The sequence below is a fragment of the Emydura macquarii genome, unplaced genomic scaffold (genome assembly GCF_026122565.2).
Source record: "Emydura macquarii macquarii isolate MOO-44397 ecotype Brisbane River unplaced genomic scaffold, CSIRO-AGI_Emac_v2 contig_67, whole genome shotgun sequence".
NCBI lineage: Eukaryota > Metazoa > Chordata > Testudines > Chelidae > Emydura > Emydura macquarii.
Window position 1 is genome coordinate 7707468 of NW_027130204.1, and position 25457 is coordinate 7732924.

Below are 25457 nucleotides of genomic sequence, written 5' to 3' on the forward strand. Positions count from 1 at the left end.
AGGGGCTATCCCGATAATTCTGTTTCAGCCCACTGGTCTTCATGCCCAAGGCAACTTGAGAGTTTAATGTCTTCCCTCTCACCCTCTTTGCTTTGAGGTAAGGCCTGTCCTGTCCCCACCCCATGATGTTCTTCTATGGACTCTTGCTTTCCTAGCCCTACCCACTTATTTCGGTGCTCCTCTTCTTGAGGCCCTGATAGCAAACCTTCTGAGGATAGCGCATCCCCCTCTGATATTTCCTGGTGTCCCTTTTCTCCTAATGCCTGTTTAGATAATTCCTCCTCTTTTCTGTTTCCCTTTTCCATGTGTGATAACAGGTGATGGGAGGAGTATGTCATTAATGAACAAGCAAGGGGATATGCAGTTATCAAGCACACACAAGGAAGCAATGTCCCCTTATGCTTTAGATCAGTGTTTCTCAAATAGTGTTCCGCGGAACCCGGGGGTTCCACGGGCTGAGTTGAAGGGTTCCGCAAAAAAGCGGAACCGCACCGCCGAAATCAACACAAATAGCGCGCCGCGGAACAGCTGTGAGTGGCGCCGAACTGATGTGAACACGCCACCGCAAACTGCTTACAGAGCGCACCGTTGAAACCAGCCTACGCCGCGCTGCCGAAAAGGGGAAAATTTCCTGGACTTGTCGGTGGAGAGTATCGCATGGCCGCGCAAGGGTTCCACGGCGAAATATAATTGAGAAACACTGCTTTAGATAGAGAAGAATGCAAAATTGTTCATTCACTTAACAATTAGGAGAGCTAAAGTCTCAGGTTGATTGAGTAGTCAGGACAGTGGACCTGGTAGAGTGAAGCTTCCCTCCGCCTGTCAGCCTTTTGGCATCTAATAGAGAAATTTGGATTGTAACAGTGGACTGTTTTCGTCTCCAAGAGAAATGCCATGGTCAGTGGATTCTTTTCAATGGAGACACATATTAGGAAACTCTAGCCCTAGCTTTGGGTGTTATCTCCATCTTTGGTCTTGGGGTAATCCTGTATGTCTTCTAACCCTCTTTTTTCCTTCTCCAAAACCCAACATATTACAGAAGATCGAATGGGAGAAGGCACAAGTAATTCTCTTTGCTTCATTCTGGCTTTGGAATTACATTCTGGTGTCTGATATAACAAACCTATCCTTTCAACCTCTCAACTACCAAACCGACAGAACCTACTTAAACAAGGATTTCTGAATTCCTTTAGACTAGGGAGACTCTGGTTAACTCTGGTTCTCTGATATTGAGAAGAGGCAGTTGAAGATATAAGGCTATTCCGAATAATAGTAATGTGTGCTCTTCTGGTTTCCAGTAAGAGATCCACCAATTTGGAATACACCAGATCTTATTCACTGATGGAGAGAACTGAAAATGAGGTCCCAAACCAGACCAGTTAAAATTTGGCTACATGTTGGAATTCCTTAAGACCCACTGACTTTGAAGCTTAAAGCCAATACCCTATGCATACACATATTGTAGGAATTGATAATCCCAGAATTAACTCCTTCCATTTTTGTATAAAAAGATATCTAAAATCAGTGTGCATTAGCCCACAAGAAATTCAGATTTGCCCATGAAAACATAATCTAGTTCTGATCCACTTATGAGACCACTTTTTGAACCACTGTTCTATCAGCATTCCATTAGTTTCTTATATTGTGTTCATCACAGTAGTATCTGAGCAGCTTCCAATCAATAGTGCATTAAACAACATGATTAATGTGTCACTTGTTCGTTCTCCTACCCTGTCCCAAGGCTAGAAGTGTGTGCAATGGAGTGTTTTGTGTTGGAGTTGTTTTTATTAACTGAGTTTGTGAGGCCTAACGCTCAAATGGATGGCATTTCTGTAACTGTCTGTATGCAGTGTGGTTACTTTTGAATGCTGTATCCAATCAATTCCAAAATGTCAGGAAATGTTTTAGGCATCAATGTCCAGAATCCTTTTGAATTTGGGGAAAGCATGGGATATGCGTAGCCCCTTCCATCTGTTTAGCATGACTACAGCGTAAAGCACTTCTGCAGTTGTCTATAGTTAAAAAAAACTGGTTGACGTAAGGCATTAATGTGTTTTAGCATAACAATATCCCTGCTGATCCTTTCAACAGAATTTAATTTGTTGACACCCCAAATGACTTATCTCCTAGACAAATAATAATGAGCGATGAAGAAGAGAATGGAGTAAACCTGGTACCGGGGGGGGGGGGGGGGGCTAGGGCAGCAAACAGAACCCTTGAGGGAAATCGGAGAATCTGGTATATGGGGCATACAGAGCTCCTAGCATGGTTGGGGAAATAAGGGTAGACAGAGGTCCTGGTATGGGGCAATGGATAATGGGGGGCATGGGAGAAAAGAGGAATGGGGGTGCACACACAACCCCTGCCATGGATGTAAAGATAGAAGTACTCTTGTACAGGGAAAAGGGATATAGTAGAGCCCATAGCATTGGGTAAACTGGACATGTGTTGACATTCCCCATGGTGTAGAGGAAGGAGAGAATCGGGAACCGTGGAATAGATGGAAGTGTATGGGAGGAATGAGGGGAATGGGTGCAAACCCGGAATCTCTGCCATAGAGAGGGAGACTGGAGAAACCTAGTCTAGAGGGAGGGGACGGGGCCCACAGCTATGGAGTACAAGGGAGAAATGGAGGGGCACATAGTGCTGCTGATAGGGAGGAAAAATGAGGAACCCTGGTACAGGAGGATGGAGGAATGGGGGTCACACAAAACCCAAGCAATGGGGATATTTGGGGGAGTTGCAGGCAGTCCCTGAAATGGAGGGGGATGGGAGGGTGGAGCACAGGGAGCTTGTAGGATAGAATGGAGGAAGGACTCAAGGAGCCCCTGGTGCATGCTATAAACTTGGACTATAGAAGCTATAAAGTGTACAACCCACTAGCAGTATCTACACATCATTATATGTTTTGTTCGAGAAGTAAGGTCAAAGAACTGTACTTTGCACCGAGAGAGGAAGGTGATGTGGTTCATGATAATCCTTCATTTCTGCAGGCATTCATTCCACAGTTGTGACCAGCTCCTGGGAAATCTGTCTCCTGCACAGATTAGCTTTACCCTTATTGTAGACAGTTCTGTTGTGACAGAGAAGTGAAATTGTTCACCACAGCCTTCATCCCAGAGCTTTAGTCAATCTTTTAGATATCCCCAGCCCAGGGCATTGAGTACCTTGAAGATAAGGACTGAGACCTTGAATATCGAAATAATTCAATGTTCTTTCGAAAGCTAGCATAGGGAGTGGAGCAGAGGGAGATGGGGTGCGTAGGTGCACAGAACCCCTGACGGGGCATATTTGGGGTAATTGCAATGATTCAGATTTAATATGTCCTTAAAAGCCAGTGTTGCTGAGATCATGTGCTGCAGGGTTCAGAATCAGTTGGAGTTTCCAAAGAACTGAAGGTTTCACGCACAGGTATATTGCATTGCTGCATTCTAGTGAGGTGGTAAAGGTGTGAATACCTGAAGCCAGGTCATTGTTTGCTGTGATGGAATGGAGTACCCTGACTAACCAGAGGTGATGGAAGGCATTATTCATGGATGATACTTTGTGAAAGGTTAGGTTAGTGAGGAATCCTGGTGCATTCCTAAATTATGAACTGAATTGATCAGTTGTGAGTGTATACCGTCAATTAAGATTGTACTGTGGTTTTGGTCTCTTCAGAATGTTTTCCTGCACTCACCAGCATACCCTCTGTTGTACTTCGATTCAGATTCAGCCAGCTGTTCTACATCCATCAGCTGATCTCATCAAAGTACTGATTCATCTTGGTGGTAATGGTGTGGTCATATGTGGTGGATAGGTAGAGGCTGTGTCATCTGCATATTGCTGGCACTTGAGTTCATGTTGTCTGACTAGTTCACCTGCATGTGGATGTTGAATTGGACGAGAGAGAGATCCTTGTGGGAGATGACAAGTGAGGGGTATCATAGGGAAGATGCAATTTCCTCTCACTGTCTCTCTCTCTCTTCAGGAAGGACTTAAACTTCATAGATGTGTAGCTCCAGAAATCATCTTTCTAGTTGTCGTTGCTTTTCTTTTAATCTTGGAACTGGGGATGCTTTCTGTGTAATCTCAGCCTTTATCTATTCCATAAAGGCAAGGGGGCCTTTCACCTAGAACCTGTATTCATACCCAAAGTTGCCTCTCTTTCTGCCTAAACCCCACTCATCAAAGAGAAAGGAGTGGCATACCCTGGGTATACTGCATACTAATACAAAAGACATCTAAACAGAAAAAAGCTGTATGCAATCTTTGTGCTATATTATGGTGATCAGCATCAAACTCGTCAAAAGCTTGATGAGTTTAAGTACTGTATCAAAGTAGTATATAAGTCTACAAAAGGCCTCTTTCTCTTATCAAGAAGAGAACAAAAAGTTACCCAAAGATCCAGAAAAATCATTTGCTCCCTAGGAAATTTTGTAAAATAACACTGTAAATGAGATATTCAAGTTTTGAGTTGGCCTCCTTTGGCAAATAGATGCTGCAAACTGTAGTACCCCATCTACTTTGTCTTATTACCATACACTTATGCAAATAGGTACCAAGTTTAAATTCCCTACCTATGAATGGATTCACACTGCTGTTGAAATACGGTTCCAGGAATGGCAAGCCTGGAAGTGAGAGAGAAGTGGGAAAGTTAGTTAGCTGATGTTTTTCTTTGTTCTTAGGTCCAGATTCACCATTCCTTCTACATCGTTGTTGGGAGTTGAGAAGAGAAAGTAAAGAAGTTTCTACTACTCTATTTTTAGCCTAGCCTCCATTTTTGTTGGTCTTTCTCCCTCATAGCCAACTCTTCTGGCTGAATCTGCTGATCTTCATAATTTTCCCAAGTAGTATCAGCAAGAAGTTCTTGACAGTTTGTCTCCTGGCTACAGGGTTCATAATACGAATTCTGAAACTGATAGGGAGGCTAGTTAAGTGTGCTCAGCTGCTGCTTGCAGTCACTGTGGCTAGGTATCTGCAGAATCAGGAAGGCAAATGTGCATTGACTTAGTTAATTTTCCAAGTGTGATCTTTGCAACTACATTAAGCATTTAAAATATATTTCTTTTAAAAGAAAGCTAAATTATGCAGAAATTGACTTTGGGTGGCTTCACACTTCAGGTAAAGCCTCTGACTTGTCATAGCCGAATGGTTTGGGTTCCCCTCTCTCCCCCCCCCCGGGCCCCGCAATACAAGATTATCTATTATGCTTTAGACCTGGCTCTTTAGTACTGAGGAATCTGGAATATCACATTTCTGTGACTTATACAGTACTATTCCACTGTAGCTTTTTTGTTTCTTTAGGATTTTTTTTGCTATTCATCAAATACGTTAAATATATCCTTTTACAGAGGGCGACCCTGTGAGATTGTGCTGATAGAATAAAGAGATGGACTGAATTGTCCTAGGCTGTGGGACTGAGTTATTTTTAGCTCTTGGCATTTCAAGCTGGAACACTTCATTCTGTCTTGCCTGTTAATGAGTCATCTGGAGAGAACTGGGCCTCTTCTTGCTTTCAGAAAGGGTCTGCAGCAAATAATAATAGGCTAATCTTTCCAGGATACATTCTGTCAAGTAAGTGAATATTCAAATATAAAATATATTTGAAATAGAGATTTATCACCCACATGTAAACATTGTACATGAAAAAAGAATGTCTTTATTGTAATATATATGAAAATCTCAAATAGTAAAAGTCTGATGAAAAATCCAGTGACTATTCTAGTGATAAACACTGTTTAGAAAAGCTTAATTGATGCCCAGCACACTTTTTACAAACACAAGAGAATCAAATACTCAGCATGTAATTCCAAATACAGTTGATACACAAAGGATCTGATTTAGCAAAAAGCACTTGGTTCAGAAGCTGGCAGTAGTTTTCCCTATACTGAATGTTAAGTGTAAGTTTCTATCATTGACCGAAATCAAAATTCTTCATGCTATTTTATCTAAGGCTTTTATAACATTTTTGTTTTGATAACCGACTGTAAAATTTACATTTTAAAAATAATTTATCTTCTACAGGAGAATCTACACTTTCTGCCTTTGTTTTCTTCCCTTTCACCAGGCTTTTAGAAGTTTGACTGTATAAAATTTGTTCTGTTTGATGGCTATTGATGTAGGAGTATGCTGTATCTCCTTGGTGTAAAAATGACTTTACAGCCTCTGCTTGGGTGGTAATTGGTCAAAGGTGTTAAATCAATTGCTTCATTTACCTCATTTGTTGAGTTCCTGAAATTCAATAATGTGAATGATTGGTTTATAAAAATATAGAACCTTGAGGACTGCATGAAAGAGGATTCTGTAAATGAGATGAATAGAAAGAATAGTGGCAAATTGTCAAATTGTTGTCACGTGGAGACTTTTAATGCTGCTTTTTATTAGGAAGTGACACGAGAGATCTCCTGGTTCTTAGGGTGAGAGGGTATCTACTTTCTTTTGCACTGTTTAGTTTGGTCAGTGTTCTTTGGGATTATTGGCGTGCATTTTGTTATATAAGGTGACTTGAACTCTAAAACTGATTAGAGTTTATTTCAGTGAGTAATTGTCACAATACTAAACAATAGAGCTTTTTTGTAAATCTGTAGAATTAGGCTGATGGCTAGTAATTGAACAATTAAAGACATGCAGGTATAGTGGATTTGTTGAAATATAAGATACCTTCTATCAGATACAAGTATAACAAAGCCTAATATTTCTGAGGTTAATTGATTCTTCCTGTATCCATATTGTCCTAAGTCATTTTTCTCACATCACTGTTTGGTGAGTGACAAAGTACTCAGATAGTTATATCAGTCTTGACACCATCACTTCAAGGTCATTGTTCAAACACCTTCTTTATAAGATGTCCAAACGGTGCATACCCTAGTTTGAGTCTGTTTCTCCAATTCAGATTGTTGAAGCTAAAACCAAATTTATTGGTAGAGAAAATGTAGGTTAGCTTGTATGTCACTATGAAAATTCTTGCTAAGTTAACCTCAAGATTTAGTTGTAGGATTTGGGTTAAGTAAGATAAATACCTTACACTTAAGTTTTGTTTTCTCTCCAGCAGGCAGTTTGTGACATGGTCCCTCAAGTAGCTGTGTATGTATCCAGATTCAGGAACTCTTTGTGCTAGGATTAATAGTTTTGCTTTAGAGGAGAGCCAGGTGTTCTATCTTTCCCAAAAGCCCACGTGCTCTGGTTCCTCATTACATCATCTCCCAAATCAGTCTGGATCTGATTTATGCATCATCTCAGCCCCCGCCCTCCCCTTTTCCCCTACAGGTATGGACTATAAACAGTGTCTTTGCTAATATGCTCTTGCAACCTAACATGCAAAGGTATTATTTTAAATGATTCACCATTAATACCTTTGAGGGGACTTTGTTTCCTGTGTAACTCCAAGTACCCTTCAATGAAAATACAAGTTTGGACATATTGATTAGGTGCCTTTTGGGAGCTATTTATCCAAGATCCGCATAAAGTAAGTACACAAACGTTCAGAAAAAGAATGAATAATTAGATGTTTCAAAATAGCCATCTGTCACAATGAGTATTGCATTTTGTTATGGAATAGTGAAACCTGTGCTCAGAACCATCATCAGTAGGTGATCCCTTGTCCTAAATCATAATTTTTAACTAGCAAAATTTTATTGGCAATCTTAGACCTTAGTAAATATGAAGTAACATTGGTCTTTATCTCATGGTGGTGGTGCTCACTAAAACTAAGTATTGCTGTACTTATTTTAATTGATTGTTTCTGAGATTTACCATTGTATTGATCCAGTTTACTGCAAACCAAATATTTGCTAGTAGTGGTGTACCCGTTTGTAATAGTAAAAATATTGCAGCAATGTAGTTATTACTCCAAGTGGATAAAAATCAATGATTTTTTTTAAAAAATAAAAAAAATTCAATTTGTTATTTAAATCAGATTTTATTATTTAAATAAGATTTTTTTTAAATCAATAAAATACTAAATTTCTCTCTCGTTTAAAAAATAAGTTACAATTAAATGTCACCACAAACATGCTAAACCTACACTTACAGTCTCATAAAAATAAATTAATGGCTCTAGTCGGTCCAGCCTTAACTACCAGCTCTTGCTGGGCTTTCAGTTTCTGTTTCTCAGCAGACTAAAGTCACATGTGCAAAGAAAGACACAGGCTGGATAGGATTGTTGTTGTTCTATGCTTATGTTGTGGTGGAGCTGGGCCAAGCAAGGAAGAGAAGTTAGTTAAGACACTGTCTTAAAGACAGAGAGACAGAGGCAGAGTAGAAAGGAACAGTGGAGTGGACTGGAAAGAAAAAGGGAAGACATTATTCAGTACACACACAGCTTCCTATATTCCTCCACACTTTTGCCACAGAAAAACTGTAATGACTTCTAGGCATAAGAGAGACCCTATCTGGGAATCTTTTGAAGAAATTCCTTCCCTGGGTAAAAAAGGAAAACATGTCAAGTGTAAGCAGTGCAAGAAGGAGATGCAAGGCCTAGTTGCAAGAATGAAATATCATAATGAAAACTGCTTATTGGGAGAAAATGATGTGGATGAAGATGTTGATGTGTCTGAAGAATAATGTGGATCAACTGGTTAGTAACTTAAATAATTCACTTGGCAATACATCATTCTTCAAGACTCTCTCTATGCCTTTTAGTATAAGTGTGATTTAACCAGTAAATTCCCAAGCTGTTGGCTAAGTTGGATGTTGCTAGAAAAAAAAGTTTAGCTTAGCTAATCCTTATAGCTTGTTTAATTCGGTAAGTAGGTTTAGAATCTATCACCCAAGTATACAGTACAGAAAGCTGCAGTAAGAGAAATCTAGAGTTGCCAGTTGCCACTGGGTGTCATTTTCTTATTTTATATTATGTAATACATGCCCCTTATTTTGGAACATCATGGCCACAGACCATAATGGTAATACCATAAATCTATTCCCTATTTTACTTCAGCATAACTCAGCCTTCCCAAGGGAACCCCATCCTATACTTGTTTTCTCAAAAAAACAGGAGTGCCAGTGAGTTCTGTGTGGCTTACTCCAAAATTAAGTGCACTCTAAGTGCAGTCACTCTTAGCCTTATTGGTAATTTGGAATTGGATCTGCATCCTTGTTAAAAAAAAAATGTAAATGATTAACTGAGTAATAGAGTGAGAAGAACTGAGAACTACTACTATTCAAAATCATTTTTGAATTTTCTTTCAGGATTCTATTTAAGCAAAAGGGACTGTGACTGTCTATCTGCAACTCTTGGTCTCTACTATGCTAAGTGGGAAACATCTCGTGGTCTCATATGATTATTACATAATTAGGGTTATGATCTCTAATTTTATTTTGTAAACAAATATTATTTTCTAAAACGTTCAAAATCACTTTTCGTCCTGCATCTTTACTGAAGAACAGATAAAGTTACCAGTTTTGAAAAGATTAATAAGTACACTTTAACTCTTCGATCAGATAAATAGCCTGTCCTTCTGCTTATTCTTTTCAATACAACCTGTGGTGAGCAAAGAAAATCCACAGATATATCTGAATTTTAGAATGCTTGTGTTCTTTCCTTTCCTATTATGTGCCCATAGTATAGAGAATTCTGAAGTAGGAAAGCCTTTTCTCCAATGGTTTTAATGCACAAGTGGAAAACCACTGCCAACGATGATAGCAGGCATATGTGCAAATGTTTGTATTACAAATGAGAAATAGGAATGATAAAGTAAATGATTGCTTTTATCCTCAGGGGCATCAGAACAGAATTTGACACATCTGGAAGGGTGGGATAGGCAAATATTACTTCCATCAACCCGATTCCTATGGCTACAGAGCACTGATACAATGTAGGACTACCTTACGGTTAATTTGTTTGCTTGCAATAGTTTTGTAGGCAACAATCATCCCTGCCTCCAGCACACCTGCAACCTGGGCTTGGGGACCAGGAAAGAGACAGTTCATACTTTATGATGCCTAGGGATTGCTTTACTCTGGAAGAATTCCTACCTATTCACCTAAAGCAGCTTTAAGCCCTCTTTGTGCTACCAAGAATGGCAGGACTGAGAACCTGGCACTATGCGTTGTTCTATGCCCAAATGTATTTTTCTAGAGTTCTGTGTACCACTGCCAACTATTCTCTTTGCTTTGTGTCAAACTTGTTTGCAAGCCCTTAAATTAGAGAAGCTTAGAGTTTACCTTAACCCTATTCTTTGACCCAAGGTCAAATTAACCTAATTCTTCCATGGCCTAATGTCATTGGGAACTAGTTCACATGGTTTGTGTTTGTGCATGTTTGCATGGGGTGGGCAAGAAACGAAAAAAGGAACTAGTAGCCATATTAGAAGTACTCAAATAACTTTTTCTAGTGAACATGGTTCATACTTAATGCACCAGAGAAAAGCAGCATAAGAGTATTCATAGCCATCCAGATAGAACAAAAACATTCATATCTAATGTTGACTCTTAGACTCCAACAAGAGTTGAACAAATTACTGTTGATTCATGAATGTAGGTTTAACTTGAACCAAGGCTTATTGCAAATACACTTGACGTTTGACTTCAACATTTCACACACCGCCTATATTTAATATAGTGCAGTTATTTTACTGTTGTAACTTGCCGTAGCCTTTTATTTTAATACTTGAAAATTATAGCCATGTTGGAGGAAATGTTTTGATTAACTAAAGCTTTTACTTAACCATTCTTTGTTGTAGTAAGCACCCCTTACAATTTGAGGGGAAAGGGCAATTTAGACTGGTATTCCCCAGGGTTCTGCAATTTAACTTGTTTATGACCAGTGTACATGATCCTGAAATGACAAGTTAGATACTAATTTGGGTATACTGTATAGAAGCTGTTTCTGTTCTAATCTGTTCTGTCTCCGTTCTTTGATTTTAGGAAAGGTAGTGCTTGTGTAAGAGGGAAAGGGCACATGTCAGTGTTGTGCATTGCTTTAGCGCAAGCAGCATCTCTGACAGATTTAAGGATTTTGTTGATGGCTTCCCATTATTGGAATGATAACTGTTATAACACTGGATCTGTTAGAGAAGACTGAAAAGCATTTGGAAGACCTCCAAGAGAGAAGAAAGTGTAGATGCTAACTATAGGATTTTAAGATGGCAGTGAAATGATTTTAGACACAAGGAAATGTTTAATTTGTTTATTACTCAGGTGAAGACTTCATCACTATGTTCACTGTGTTTTTCATTATTTTTCACAAAATTAATTTGTCATTCCCTTTATTTCATGTATATCTCTTTCTCAGTTCTGTATGACATGCACAGGTGAGTAAATCTGTACTTGTTATACGCAGTAAAGATGATAGGTTCTTAATGTTCATGTCCAACAGCATTCCCTTAGACCACTTCGATGTTACTTAGATGCTTCTTAATTGTATAGGGCATCAGCTACAACAAAGGGTTTTTTTTTTTAATAAACATCTATCCCTTTTAACTATTTGTTTAAAGATTTAAGAGGGGGAAAGTCAAATGTTACTACTATGGAATGCAAATTATTAATCTAAATATATAGTAGATGGAAATTCAGGGTGTATAAGTGTACACATATGTCCGTGTACTCTATGTATAGGCAGTATATATTAGTAGTGTCTTTTGCAATAAATAGAAGCAGAAATGTAATATTTTGATTGTTTTCTAATAACCTGGAAACATCGATTTACTATTTAATTTTTCGTCTTGAATAGAGTCAAAATCGTGTGTGTGTGTGTGTGAGTGAGAGAGAGAGAGAGAGAGAGAGAGAGAGAGAAACATTCAAATAATTTGGAATAAGAGGGGCCTTCATATTTTAGGGCTTTTCAAGGCACACTTGTGTAAAGCTGCCTGACTCTTCTAAAGAAAGAAAAAAAAAATTAACTTGGAGAAATGCCTTTAAATCATGATCCTTAAGAGCTGATGTTTTAACCTTACTTTTGAATGACTGTTACTTTTTTCATCTTGTTTCACTATGCCTAAATGCAAACACATGTGGGAAATGTTCTTTTGGCTTTTATCAAACTGACATTTAAGTGCATTTTTTTCATCCTCACTAGCATTTGTGGAAAAATATTTCAAAGCTACTAATCATACAATTTGCCTATGTGTTTTTTCCCCCTCTTTCTTCTATTAACATTTGGTACTCATAAACTAACCTGTTTGGAATTACTGATTCTGTTTATTTATTTATTTATTTATTTATTTATTTATTTTTATTTGATTGTTTGGGTGAGGTGGTTAGGAAAATATTTAATGTGAAATTCTAGTTTGCAGTAGTAAATACTTCCACGAAGAGTCATTGGTTTTTGGACTTAAAAAGATCATAATCAGCTATATTCAACTGCAACAAATTTTAGGAATATGATTGATACGTTAACTCTTCTATGCTGCTAGCTATACGTACTGGTAATTCTTTTTTGTATGTTTGCTTGTTCTCCTGCAACATGAATCTGAGGTTTTTTCCCTTTAACTCTGGATCAATCTAATGTATAGGAAAATCAGGAATTAGTTGCACTGGACAGAGCGAGTCAAAGCCAGCTAGCTACTTACTATGTAAGCTTTCCCATGTAGCTCTGCCATTGCACCTCAGTTCTGAAATGCAACACTTTTGCTGTTTCAGGCCTCTCCTTGAGCAGCAACTGCCAATTGTGACAATCTTTGGGATCATTTAGAGATGTGAACAAAGTCCAGAGAGGATTAGAGCTGAACTCATTGAATGTGTTTTACCTTTTTGTCTTAAACAGGATTTAAAAATTTAACCTCAAAACTGAGAGTTTAATATAATCGACAACTTCTCCACTTACTTAATTTTCTTTATATTCTGTATCTTTCATGATAATATTTTACTTTTAAAAAAGAAAGAAACGGGAGAAAAAAGAAGAAAAATGTTTTTAATAATTACCTTGCAGTTAAGGTGGTAAATTGTTGCCCTGAATCAGAGGACTAGTTTTGGTCCATTACTATTCATGAATGCCAAAATGGAAAACTGTCTTAGTTATTTTCTTAGTAATAAGTTATGATGACACTTCATTCCTCTGCATACTGTGTATTCATATGTTCAACAGCATTTTAAAATTCTTGTTACTGAAATACTGTATCAGTAAATTTTATTTCCAGTTACTACAAATTATTGATTTACTTTTCTCATAGAAGTGGAAGATTACGTCTGCCTCATGTATAGTATATAAATTATATAGTATATGAGAGTCTCTGTCTGAATTGGACCTACTTCCCCTGAAATGATTAAACTTGGAACATGAATGATGACAGGGTCATCCAAATGTATGAGTAAACTGAAAATACCTTACATTGCTTTTGGCCTGAAAAATAAAAAGATTAGATTTTGGGATTGTTAACTAGAAATGGTAACACTATCTAAAAACTACAGAATACTGGGTTTCTACTAACACTTAAATAACTCCTGTAGGAATGTGATCATGCTCTCAAGAAATTTTTCTTTGATTTACTTTGCTAATTTGTTAGAATTTCTGTCATTCGTTGCTTCATTTAAAGATTTAAATGGATTTTTTTTTTTAAGTGTAAATGTTAAGATTAGGCACGAGGACATTGAGATGTTTGTCTGGTTCTCCTTCCTGCTGTACAGTAAACTAAGATCCGTGTCTAGCATGACCTGTTTTTGCAGCTGAAAATGTTAGGGAATTGGAGAAGGTAACGTAACTACCTTTGATTAAATAAGTCCAGTAAATGTAATATAGATTACACACAAAAAACCTCAATATGGTAAAACAATCTTATTAAAGCTGCAAGTTGCAAGGATGTTGAACCTTTAATAAAGATCTTTCCTCCTAACTGCTTGTCAGGCATTTTGAGTTAACAAAAATAAACAAAAGAATTTAAATAATCTGCCTAAAAATCTCTGGGGAAAAATAGGTTAGACAGGACCTGAATTTCTAATATAACAAAATAAACAGGAAAAAACAAATGAATAACAACAACAACCAAAAAAAAAAAACCCTTAGACATAATATGCTTTTCCCCTCCTCTTCTGCAGCTGCTTTTAGGCAGCTGATATTTAAAATGTGGCTCCCTGCTGGTGTGTGCTATAGAATCATCCTGGGTAACAAGTAGATACTTAAAAAAATAGCCAAGAAAACCCATATTGCTGAAAAACAAGGAACTGCATATTTTTTTTAACCTTTTAAAATGGCCTTTGACATCTGCATCAACAGCATCTTTCTCCCAGGCCTTTTTTCTCAGTGTGTACCTTCTGGAGAATGGTATTGAGATCTGTTTTTTATACTCATTTATGGCTCCATTTTCTAAAAGAACTTCAGAAGTCAATGAGACATAGGCTTCAAAGTGCCTAAATCACTTTTGAAATGGAATTTAAGCACTTTTGAAAAATGTAGCCTTATACATAAATATCCAGTGGGATATAAATCTACATGCAGTAGGAGACCCATCATTTATTCCATGTTTACAATATATGTGAATAAAGGAGGGATGGTTAAATTGTTTTACTCGTGGTTAAACACTAATTTAACTCTTCTAATCCACAAATAAATGATTGGAATTCATACATAAGTGAATTTGCCATGTTAGATTTACAGGACTTGATTTTTTTGGTCTCAGTTACAATAGTGTAAATCAGGAGTAATTGTATTAAGGTCAATGGACTGACACTAGCGTAACAAAATCAGTGCCATATTGAAACAAATATTAAAATTTGTGTAGTAATGTTGGCAGATACACTGTGTCTATAACTTCAAGTCCCATTTTCAAAAGAGACTTTGGGAAGTCAATGAGACCTAAGCTCCTAAGGACCTCAAGTCACTTTTGAAAATGGGACTTGGATTCCAAAGTCACTTAGGACCTTTTGTAAATTTTACCCTTAGTCTTGTTTGGACATTGCACTCCAGAATGTTAATGCACTTTAAACTCAACAAGAACACTCCCTTTTAGTTGAGTCTGTCACTTCCCTCTGAGAATGACAATAAATGGATACCAACTTTGGCTGATCTCTGCTTTTTCGTTTTGCCTCAAGTAGATTTTTAGATTGTAAGACCTTTGTGGCAAGGACTAGCATTTCCCAAATGTTTTTACAATACCTGGCAAAATGGGGCTCTGATCTGGTTGGCTTCCAAGTTCTAGCTACTGCAATATAAAAATTAAATCTGAATAATTGCAATACCTTCCCAATAAAACCACCTTTCCATGTGCTTTCCAAATCTCCTAAAAAGTGAATCTCTTGTTGAGAAATACCCTTCATCCACACACTGGCTGTCATCTTGAGATTGAGATATTAAAGACAGTATTTTATCTGATACCAATTACTGCATATTTATTTTAGTTTTGAAGCCATCCTCATTATAGTAGCCAAAGTTTCATCACACAGACCACAGTGTAAAGTAATTAAATGCACTAGAAGTCACAGCTCCAAATAAAGAAACACAGTAGGGCATCTAGTATTGTATGTTAATAAAAATAGTTCTTGATTTACCCCTCAGTCATCAAGGAAGTTGTAGTAGTGTGTATTTTCAGGTAAAGGAGTTAATATTTTAATTGCTATGCTCATAGATACACGAATAACAAAAATTAACCATATGAATTAGGTATCAAGCATTTAAGCTGATAGAAAATGTAAAATGCCAATTTAATGTTACAAATCTTGCCAAAACATTGTTAGTTCATGTTGTTGTTTATTGCATTTCTTTACTTGAGAAGTGGTTGTTATGAGACATGTTGTTTGTTTTTTCCCCTCAGCAACTTGCTATCAGTAGCGGTTGCAGTTGCTTGGCATATAATTGGTAGATAATTAGTAGTGTGGATAGCTGTGAAAAGCATATGTAGTAATTTGGTTCTTGATTCTTTCTAATTGCCTGCCTATTGTTAGTTTGCTAGGATGAGTATTTCATTGTTCAAACTTCTTAAAGGGAGAATTATTGTAGAAGTAAACTCATAACTCTCACCTTTAACAGAGTATTGAAGTACATGAGTAATTATTGGACAGTTATGTCTGTTGTCATATGCTATAGGGAGGTATGTGTGGATGTGCAGGATAGGTGATATGGTTCAGACAGGTTTTTTCCCCCTCTAATTCTGAAAAATATTGTCTTGGTAAGTATTTTAACAGACTTTAAAACTGAAACAAAATAACTGTAGATCAGTTGCTAAATTTCAACTTAACTAGTAGAGGCTTTTGAGTGTAAATATATAATATTGCAAAGTTACATGTAAACTTGGACACAATTAGTGGATTTTCGTAGTTGCTTAATGTTTATTCAACTTGGTGTTGAAATTTAACTCCAGTACATGATCTACTATTTGATTATGATGATTAAATTTCATCATTACATCATCAGTACTTAATGGTAAGTACTATACAACTGGATATAAGTATTGTACATGTAGATAGTATGCTTCTTGAGTGAAGGGTGGTGGAGGCTATAGTTTTGACTACTTGAATATTAATGGGAACTTTCCATTTTCAGCATCTTCCTTATAATATAATGGTTCCCTTCCGGCACTCCTCTAGAAGGTGTATAAATCTGCAAACTGAAATGTGTAATAGCAGATACTTTGTCATATAGAAATTTGTGCTCAGTCTCTCACTACCCCATCCTCCCGACAACTCTTTCAGTGCTCAGTACAATGGCAAAAATGTTGAACTGAACTGTGCTATCACTCTCTTTTGCCTTTCTCTTGTTGTAGTCCTCCAACCCCAAACAAGGTAAACAATAGCAAGAAATTTTAATATTTTAATATTTTAAATTCTAGTATTTAACCTATGTATTAGATATTGAAGAGATAAGTTACTTAAAGAAATATAAGGAAAACAGGACAAAAGGTGTAGGTGAGCATTTTTAGATATTTCTTATGCCCTCATTGATAACTTCTATTTGTGTGTGTGTATAATTAAAAAAAAAATAGAAAATTAAATTGTTCTATGAAAAGACAATGTACCAAATTTCGATACTAAATTTATTCTTTTAAAAATAAGCCTTGGGTTTTAGCCCTAATGTCAATGTACGTCTCAACACAACCTTATCTAGTCATTGTTGCTGCCACCATACTATTGCTTTATATCTTCAAAGTACTTTGCAAACATGACTTAAAAAGGAAACTTTTGTAGAGTCACTAAGGTATTACCACTTATAAAAGTAGTGGGTGAATGGCTTTCATAAAAGAAGCACCAGCCTTCTTGCAGCACAAATGCTAATAGTCAAGAAACCCTATTGGTTGATGATAATTTATTTATTTAAGGTGACATGAGCCTTTGTTATAGAACAGGAAGTGTATATTCCAGATATTGTATAATAAAAGTACTTGCAACAAGGTTTCCATCTGCTAATAGGAAAGCATCAACCCAAGAAAACAAATTTAATGAATATCAGGAAGAGTAACTTTTGTATTAGTATCACTATGATAAAATAATTGACTTTGAAAATTGCATTGTGGGTTCCATATTTATTGATTAACCACTTATACAACAGATTACTTAGATGACCATTCAAAATGCAAATTCAGCCTGAGATCTGAAAATCAGGCAATATTTTCGGCTTCTGACATCATAGATAATAAAATTTTTCAATTAGAATTTATCTTTCACTTCAGTTATTGAGCACAAGGCAGAATGGAATCTGACTCTTTCGGATAGATATATAGTCATTGCCATTTGTGCTTTGGTATTAGCAGATATATTGAAAGAAGATGCCTTTTTTAATAGTTACTTTTCTGGCTAATGATTATCTCTTTTTCATTGTTGTATTAGAGGTGATCTGTATTTATATAATAAGTTTCTGTGCCACTCTGAAGTCTATAATGTCCATTGGGTCAATATGAAGCGATGGAAGCAGCTACAAGCATGGTTGAGAGCTCTTTGTGTTCAGACTATCACCAGGTTGACTCATGACTGGTTGTGGGGTCTGTTGTGATCAAATTTTAAAGTTTTCTGCCATTTGACTTCACAAATTACCCCCATGCAGCGTATCGCTACACTAGGCATGTATTTATGCCATGCCAAGATCCTAAACCATTGTGATATTAGATTTAACTCAACCAGTCACCACCCTTACTTTGCAGCTAATGTGCATGCAACAGTTTCATTGGTTGTATGAGGAAGACTACACAAATCAACACAATCAGCATAAGTAATAACCCCCAAAATCATTTTGTAGTCTAGAATGTCTGTTGAGTCAGTGTGAAACAATAGAAACAGCTACAGGGATAGTTGAGAGTTCTTTTTGTTTATAATATCACCAGGTTCAATCATTCCTGGGATTCATGGTGTGTTGCCATTCAATTTTTAAATTTTCAGCCATTTTCAGGTTTTTTACACACAACTTTACAAATTACATCCTTGTGACAAGCACAGGCTTTTGCTACTTGTGTTTATAGTAAGGTTAGATGGTTGCCTAACTTATTTGAGAATTAGGTTCATGAAAATGAGGAAAAAGTGTTTTCTGTTGGTATATGAACAAAGAAACAGTAATGAAAAAGCTACCCGGACTGTGATACATGAAAAGTAATATGCTGACTCTCTGAAAATTATTTCAATTAAATTTACACAAGAGAATTAGTCAACTTTATTATTCAACCTCCTTTTTTAAGAGATTATCACAATGAATCCACAAATGGATAGAGTACTGTTCTTCTCCTTATTAGAAGACCACTTCTGTTAAACTGTTTTAGTTGGTCCCTTGAGTAGTCTCTTAAAACAAGGTTCACTATATTTCTTTTGAATACTGGGATTTTTCTTGATGTTAGTCCAAACTTAATTAAACTTTTACATTACTTTTGCACTGACCATTTATCGACCTTTCTGGAAAACAACTAAACTTGCACTGCATTTTTTTTTTTTTTTTTTTAAAAACAAAGTCCCTTTCATTATTTCAGTGATAGCTATGCACTGGAGCTAACTGGTTGCAACAGACATTAACTTACAATTGTTATGTATGCTTCATTAAAAACAGTGACTTTTCTTTTTAAAGTAATCAAGTTTTGTACATATTTTTGTATTGTGAAAATAGGTTTTGCTAGTGAAACCAAGTGTTGTTTCAAAATGTTCTGACAGTGTAACTTTTTTATTAGTTTCTTTATTTTTGCATGGTTATCTAACTTAGAGACCTAGAAAACTGAAAGACAGAGAATTGGTCTGCCGCAATTAACATCTACATTTTACAATTCCTATCTTTTATATCCAGATTTTCTCAAACTAACAATAGATCTATTTATGATGTTTCAACACCTAACAAACAAGTTAAAACTTCATGCTTTAAAATATTTTTTAAATGTTGAGTGCACGCTGTTTCACTGATGTTTTAAAGCAGATACAGGATTTTATTATTACTGTTTAACTTTGTTATGTATTTGGCTAAAGGAAATGTGAATCAGTACTCCTCATTGGTTTCCTTTAAATGCTTTATTTTCTTATATATGTGAGCATATACTCTATAAGATTGAAAGTTAATTATCATGCATAAGATCCAGATGCTGTTTTCCTGAGACATTCGTTGAATGTTAGACTTATACAACTATAAGGGAGTGAAATCAAGTTGATATCACTTGCTTGCTTTGTCATTTAGCCAGTTACTTAGTGCACATACTACGCATGCATGCATGCTATTTTAGTCTGTTTTTTCTCAGCTAGCACCTTGTAAAAGAACTAATATATCTGAATTTCCTGTTTACAAATAACATGATCTCAAACATTTCTAATCTAGATACTTATATAGTTTTACATTGTGAAAAATTGCAGAATCTGACTTTTTTCCCCCTCCCTGTGGTTTCTTACAGGTTTGAAGAACTTGTGAAAAAGTTCAAAGTAGAATATCATGCTGGTGGCTCTACTCAAAATTCTGTTAAAGTGGCCCAGGTTTGTTCCTCCTTAAAAGAAATTGACTGTAAAATATTCTAGCGGTGTTGACTGTTAAACAACTTCTTGTTGTTATAAGTTGCTTATCATGTTGCCCAGGAGCATTACTCAGTGGGTGCATTTTAGTCTATTGCCTAAAATAAGTTGAGCTTTATACTCTAAAAGTGACTTTATAACGTTTTCTCTTTTTTTTTTTTTTTTTTAAATTCTCTTAACTGTTCTTGTTAAGGTTGCAACAGTTCATTTATAACCACATTTATTTGTTACGGGTTTATAACTTATGCATAAAATATTGAAGTGAAACACTTATTATATGAAGACAATTTTGGAAGTATGAATATCATAAAGTTGGGCTTGCACTGATCCAAGGTAGGTTTTGTGCACTATCATGACTGGGAATGTATTTTGTCACAATACTAGTGAATGAAAACTATTCTAGTAATACATTTTGTGTGTACACTGGTAGATACACTTTCAGATTGTGTGGTGGGTGTGTTATATAAATCCCATAATTTAAAATGTGCAACTTTTATATAGAACCCTCTTACTAACTAATGGCTGGTTTGTTTACCCTCAGTGGCTGGTTTGTTTATCCTATGTAGATAAAACGTACTGCCAGATACCTTCAAATGAATATTTTGAAGAAGTTAGGTTGTAATTCAGCAAAGTTATTAAACTTGGTTTTGCTTTACAGTTATAATCACGATTTTCTCTTACTCAGAATGGCTGCCATCTCTCATAATTTACAGTGGGACAATAGCTACGAAATGGGATTGAAGGTGTTTGTCCTAAGTAAAGGGCCACTTCTTCATTACTGAGAGGAATGCCCTTAGTAAAGATAGCGGCCATCTCCTAATGTTTCCAAATGGACTTTCAAGCCACAGACAACCATCAGAAAATGTGGCTGCCATTTCACTAAGGCAATTACACTTTTTGGACCTTAAACCTAATCTTTGACACAAGCAGTTGAAAGGTATGACCAATGACTGAAATATGAACCTCTCTGTTTTGTTGTGTATCACATCAAAATTTACAGATTATAATCGTTTTTAGATATAACACCTGTTTTAAGAGAGGTCTTCCCCTGTAAATTCGATGAAACATTTTAAAAAATAGAAAATGAACGGGAAAAATAGGAATTTTATCACATGCAATTTTAACAACCAGCACGTGAATCATCAGTAGAGTTTGACTCAAGGCATTCAGATCTTGAGTCCATATCACTACCTCTTGAGCTATAGGAGGTGATGGTAGTAGCATAGGTATCTATTCTCTACGTGGTTCAACCACCTGACGGGGACAGAATACACTTTTTGAATGGATTTTGCAACCATTTGCAAGACATGCTGAAAGTCAGAAACCCTGGCCTTGTTTCTAGCTCTGGAACAGTGATTTGCAGATTATAACCACTGTATAGGTTTGACAGATTCTTTCTGTAAGTGGTTGAAACTGAAGTTAACCCAGAACTACATTGGTTCTATTTTCATCTCTTGTAGCAATGACCTTGTGCAACCTCTTAGTCACTCAGTTTTACAAATAAATTAACTGATACTTAAGTCTGCCTCTTAATATAGGGGTTGCTCAATAATAGGTCTGTGAAATGCACAGAAATATAAAGAAATATAAACAAGAGCGACCAAAAGAGATGAAACTTGAACTCATGGTGTCCTGTCTCCCATCTCAGTGGACCTTCCACTATGTGAAAGGATATTTTGTTAGGGAATTTGTCCTTCACATGTTGAACTGGAACTTTGATTGAGTTGAAATGCAGTAGACTTGAGAGCTTTGATTGTCATCTGAAATTGATGGCCTCCTCCTTAGCTCTTCTTTCCAATGGTATTGAAGCTACAGGCTGCCCTCAGTGAAGTTTCCCTCGATCCTCTCCCTCCTATTCTGTATGGTTAGGAAACTGAGACGGTTGTCTATCCCACAAATCATGATTCAGTCTAGCGGTCAAACCCCATGGTTGCCAAATGAGAGCTTTCTATGATTTCCAGTGCTGGAAGATTTTCAACTTTAGTTGAAGTGCTGCACCTTCGACATAGGGTCCTCCAATCCAGACAGCTGTAGCTGGCCAACTGGAGCAAAAATGACACTTGACAGATTCCCTTTCTCTCCACCCCAGGAGTTTTGGGAGCATTCTAATTAAAATTTTGCATTATGCTGTGAGGGAAATAAATGTTATGTATCATCCTTTTGGTGGTGGATGTGGTCACCATCAGTGGAAATATGCCCTTTGTGGGCATTAGAAGTGTCCCATAACTGGACTTTTGCTTGCTTTCTTGGTTTTGAGTTGGTGGAATGTCACACCTTAAACGTTCTTAATCTCTTTTTAAAGGGTCTTTATTTAGATACTTGAATAGCACTATATAAATTATGTGCTGTTTCATAATGTAAAAATAGGAAAAAGGACCCTGCTCTACGTTATTTACATGCAAATTAGAGCGATGTTAGATGAGTTAAGGTAGCCGATCCTGGACATAAGTGCATACTTGAGAAACTACAACAGCAAATGCTTTATTTGCTGACTAAAATGAAATATTGTAACATTTGAAAGGTACATAATGAAGAGACACATACACCCATCAGAATGAGGCTTGTTGAGTTGATGCAGAATATTGTCATGGTTCTTTCTCCATAAGGGCTTTGAAAACCAACAGAGGTCTGCTGACTGGAGATAGATCAATCAGTCTGTAAGTTTATAATCAAAATGTGTAAAACCATTATGGATGCTCGCTACACTGAATAGGCATGCTTTACCGATTAACTAAGTAACAGAGCAGCACTGCAGGAAGCTTTTCTGAGGCCTTGTCTTCAGTGCTAAAACACATACGTTTTACCTCAGGTTAACTAATGCATGTGAGCTATCCCGAAGTAAAAAGAGTGTGAAGACAAATCACGTTAGTTTTACTGTGTGGTAAACTTGGAAACCCCACACAGTGAAATAGTGCTGACCTCTAGTTTATATCATGATATAACTAAATTGACTTGTTTTCACTCTTTTTATTTTGGGATTACTTATGTGTCTAAGTTATCCTAAGATTAAAAAAACACTTTTTTTAAGCAGTAAAGACAAGGCCAAAGAAAGAGTGACCGTAACTGAGCCACATGGTCATAACAAACAAAAATACATTTTTGAATGCCCTCCAAAAATCTGCTTTTTGGGAAAAGCTTGTTGCTGAAAAAATTCCATAACTCTTGGCTAACTACTTCTGAAGATTCTTTCCAAATCTGTGGAACTATGGAAAAAGAGCAAGCCCTCTCATAATGATGTCTCTAGCTATGAGACTTGCCTTTCCCAAAAAGAAAAATAGGAGCAGCTTGGGTGCATCCAGAGGGATATTATTCAAGCGTGTTTCCGGATGCACCTTTTGAATTGTTGCATCAGAATTCTATTTAAAAAAAAGCTCATATTTTACATTTGTCCCTAGAAGCATATTTTGGAAGTGTTTGGTTTTTTTTCTAGATGATGCTAAGTAATAAGAAGGAATGTGATTTTTTTTTTTTTTTTTTTTTTTTTAAAGAAGGGATTTGAAGACGGACAAAGCTGTAGAATGAATCAAAAGAGAGAATTTATTTCACCAGCAAGATTGGAATAGGACGACAGAACAAAAATAAGAAGTAAAATGATGGATAGGAGCTATAGAGAGGGAATATATACAATTACGAGAGACTGGAGATAGGCCAGTGTCATGCAATGTACCAGGCCAACCAAAACAGATCAGTTAGATGTAGGACTAAGAAGATTAGAACAAGCATTTTAAACTTAGTGTGGTGGACGGTTGGTACGCAGGTGATTGGGTGGGGTGTGGAGACAGAGCTGAAATGTTTGATAAATTAGGTGGGCAACAGAAGTGTCAACAAGCTTTTTATCATATATAAAAAGAGGTAGGAAGATAAGCTAGAAATCAAGGCAGAAGATAACAATAGCTTAAATGAAGAGAGGGAGATGGATCCTATACATTTTAAGACAAGGTATAACTCTACACATGGAATATATAAGGAATATTTATAATGGTAGGGAGGGAACCCAGAGAAAAGTGTAGACGGGAAAAGTGTGTGATAAGCAGTTTTTCATCATCAAAAAAGTCAATGAGAATAAAGAGAAAATGAGAGAAAAGCGTATTAAAAAATTCATAACAAGTCTCAGAGCCCAGGTCAACTGACTCGGGGGTATGGGGCTAAATATCGCAATGTAGATATTCCCACTGGGGCTGGACCTCAGGTTCTGAGTCCCGCCCCCTTCATTGGGTTTCAGAGCCTGGACTCCAGCTGGAGCTGATTTGTCTGTGTTGCTATTTCTAGTCCCGTAGAGTGATTTCAGTCAGTTCACCTCTGCTCTGAGGCTTAGTCTACTCTGCAAAAGAGAACCCACAGCAGCGAGTTTCAGAACTCAGGTGAGCTGACTCAGGCTCATGCTATAGGGCTAAAAATGGCAGTGTAGGCATTCCTGCCTGGGTTCTAAAACTTGGTGAGGGGGTGGGTATCAGAACCCAGACTCCAGCCTGAGCAGGAATGTCTACACTACTATTTGTAGCCCTGTAGCCGGAGTCCCACGAGTCCAAGTCAGTTTACCTGGCCTCTGAGACTCGTCACGGGTTTTGTGTTTTTTTTTTTTTTTTTTTTTTTTGGCAAAGTAGATCAACCCAAAGACTCACTGCCATGAGTCTTTTTTTGACAGTGTAGACATACCTTTAGAAGACTGAAGGTACTTAGGAACAAAAAACTGGAGAGGGTGAAAGCCTGACTAATGGGGATAATGGAGGAAATGGTGTGAAGGGAGGCTTGAAATTGGCAAATTAATAACATGTACAAAAACTTTAGAAAATAAATTCTAACAAATGTTTTGGCACTATTTTTTCTTAAATCAGGGGAAGGTTTTTTGGCTGGGGATGTTTTAGAATGAGGAATACTTGCTTGACTAACAAGGGAATGGGGAAAGAAACATTTTATTTCTCTTTCTTTACACAGAATATGTCAGTCTTCCATCTCATGAGGTATATATTATGCAGGATTGAAAATCAAAGGTTAGAATACAGAACAAACTGGGCACTTTTAACACAGAAGGAAAATGTGTACATATTTAGAATACATCTTCCTTTAGGCCCTAATTACTGGATGTGAAAACTGGCAAAGCATAAAGATTGAACAAGTTCACACAAGAGTAAAAGAGAAAGTTGACTTGAGTCAATGAAAAGAGAAGAAATTTGGAGGGATTTGTGTGGTATACTTGAGCACAGAAAAGGGAGAGGCTCCACAATTTCCATACATGTGCATGTAATTTCAGGCAAACTCTAATGGAAAGTTTCCTTAAACATAGCTGCTTTCTAAAAATATGGCCATGAGATAGGTTAGAAATTATTCTTAATGGAGCTGGTCAACATTTTTAGTGCCCTTTGTAGATATTAATTATTTTTTTGAAAATTTGTTTGTGAACTTTTTGTTTTATTTTTAATTGTAATATTTAATTTTGTTTTTAAAGGTTTTTGAAAATTATTTTTAAATTTTTGGAAAAAATTCCCATCACGTGACAAAGCTGCCAGTTTTTTTAATGCAGTGATATTTTATCTGTGTTGATCTCAGGATATTAGAGACACAAGATGGGTGAGGTAAAATATTTTATTGCACCATCCTTTATTGGTGAGAGAAACAAAGTTTTGTGTTTATGCAGAACTGAAGAAAAG

At 36.6% G+C, this 25457-nt stretch overlaps 1 protein-coding gene across 4 annotated transcripts in view; it reads left to right on the forward strand.

Annotated features, from left to right (window-relative positions):
- ADK (adenosine kinase) overlaps positions 1-25457 on the forward strand; it is a 488773-nt gene that overhangs the window by 143477 nt on the left and 319839 nt on the right. For all 4 annotated transcript variants that reach the window (XM_067539239.1, XM_067539260.1, XM_067539250.1 and 1 more), the window contains exon 4: positions 19695-19773. In XM_067539239.1, the coding sequence (XP_067395340.1) occupies positions 19695-19773 (79 nt within the window). The remainder of the gene's footprint in view (positions 1-19694; positions 19774-25457) is intronic.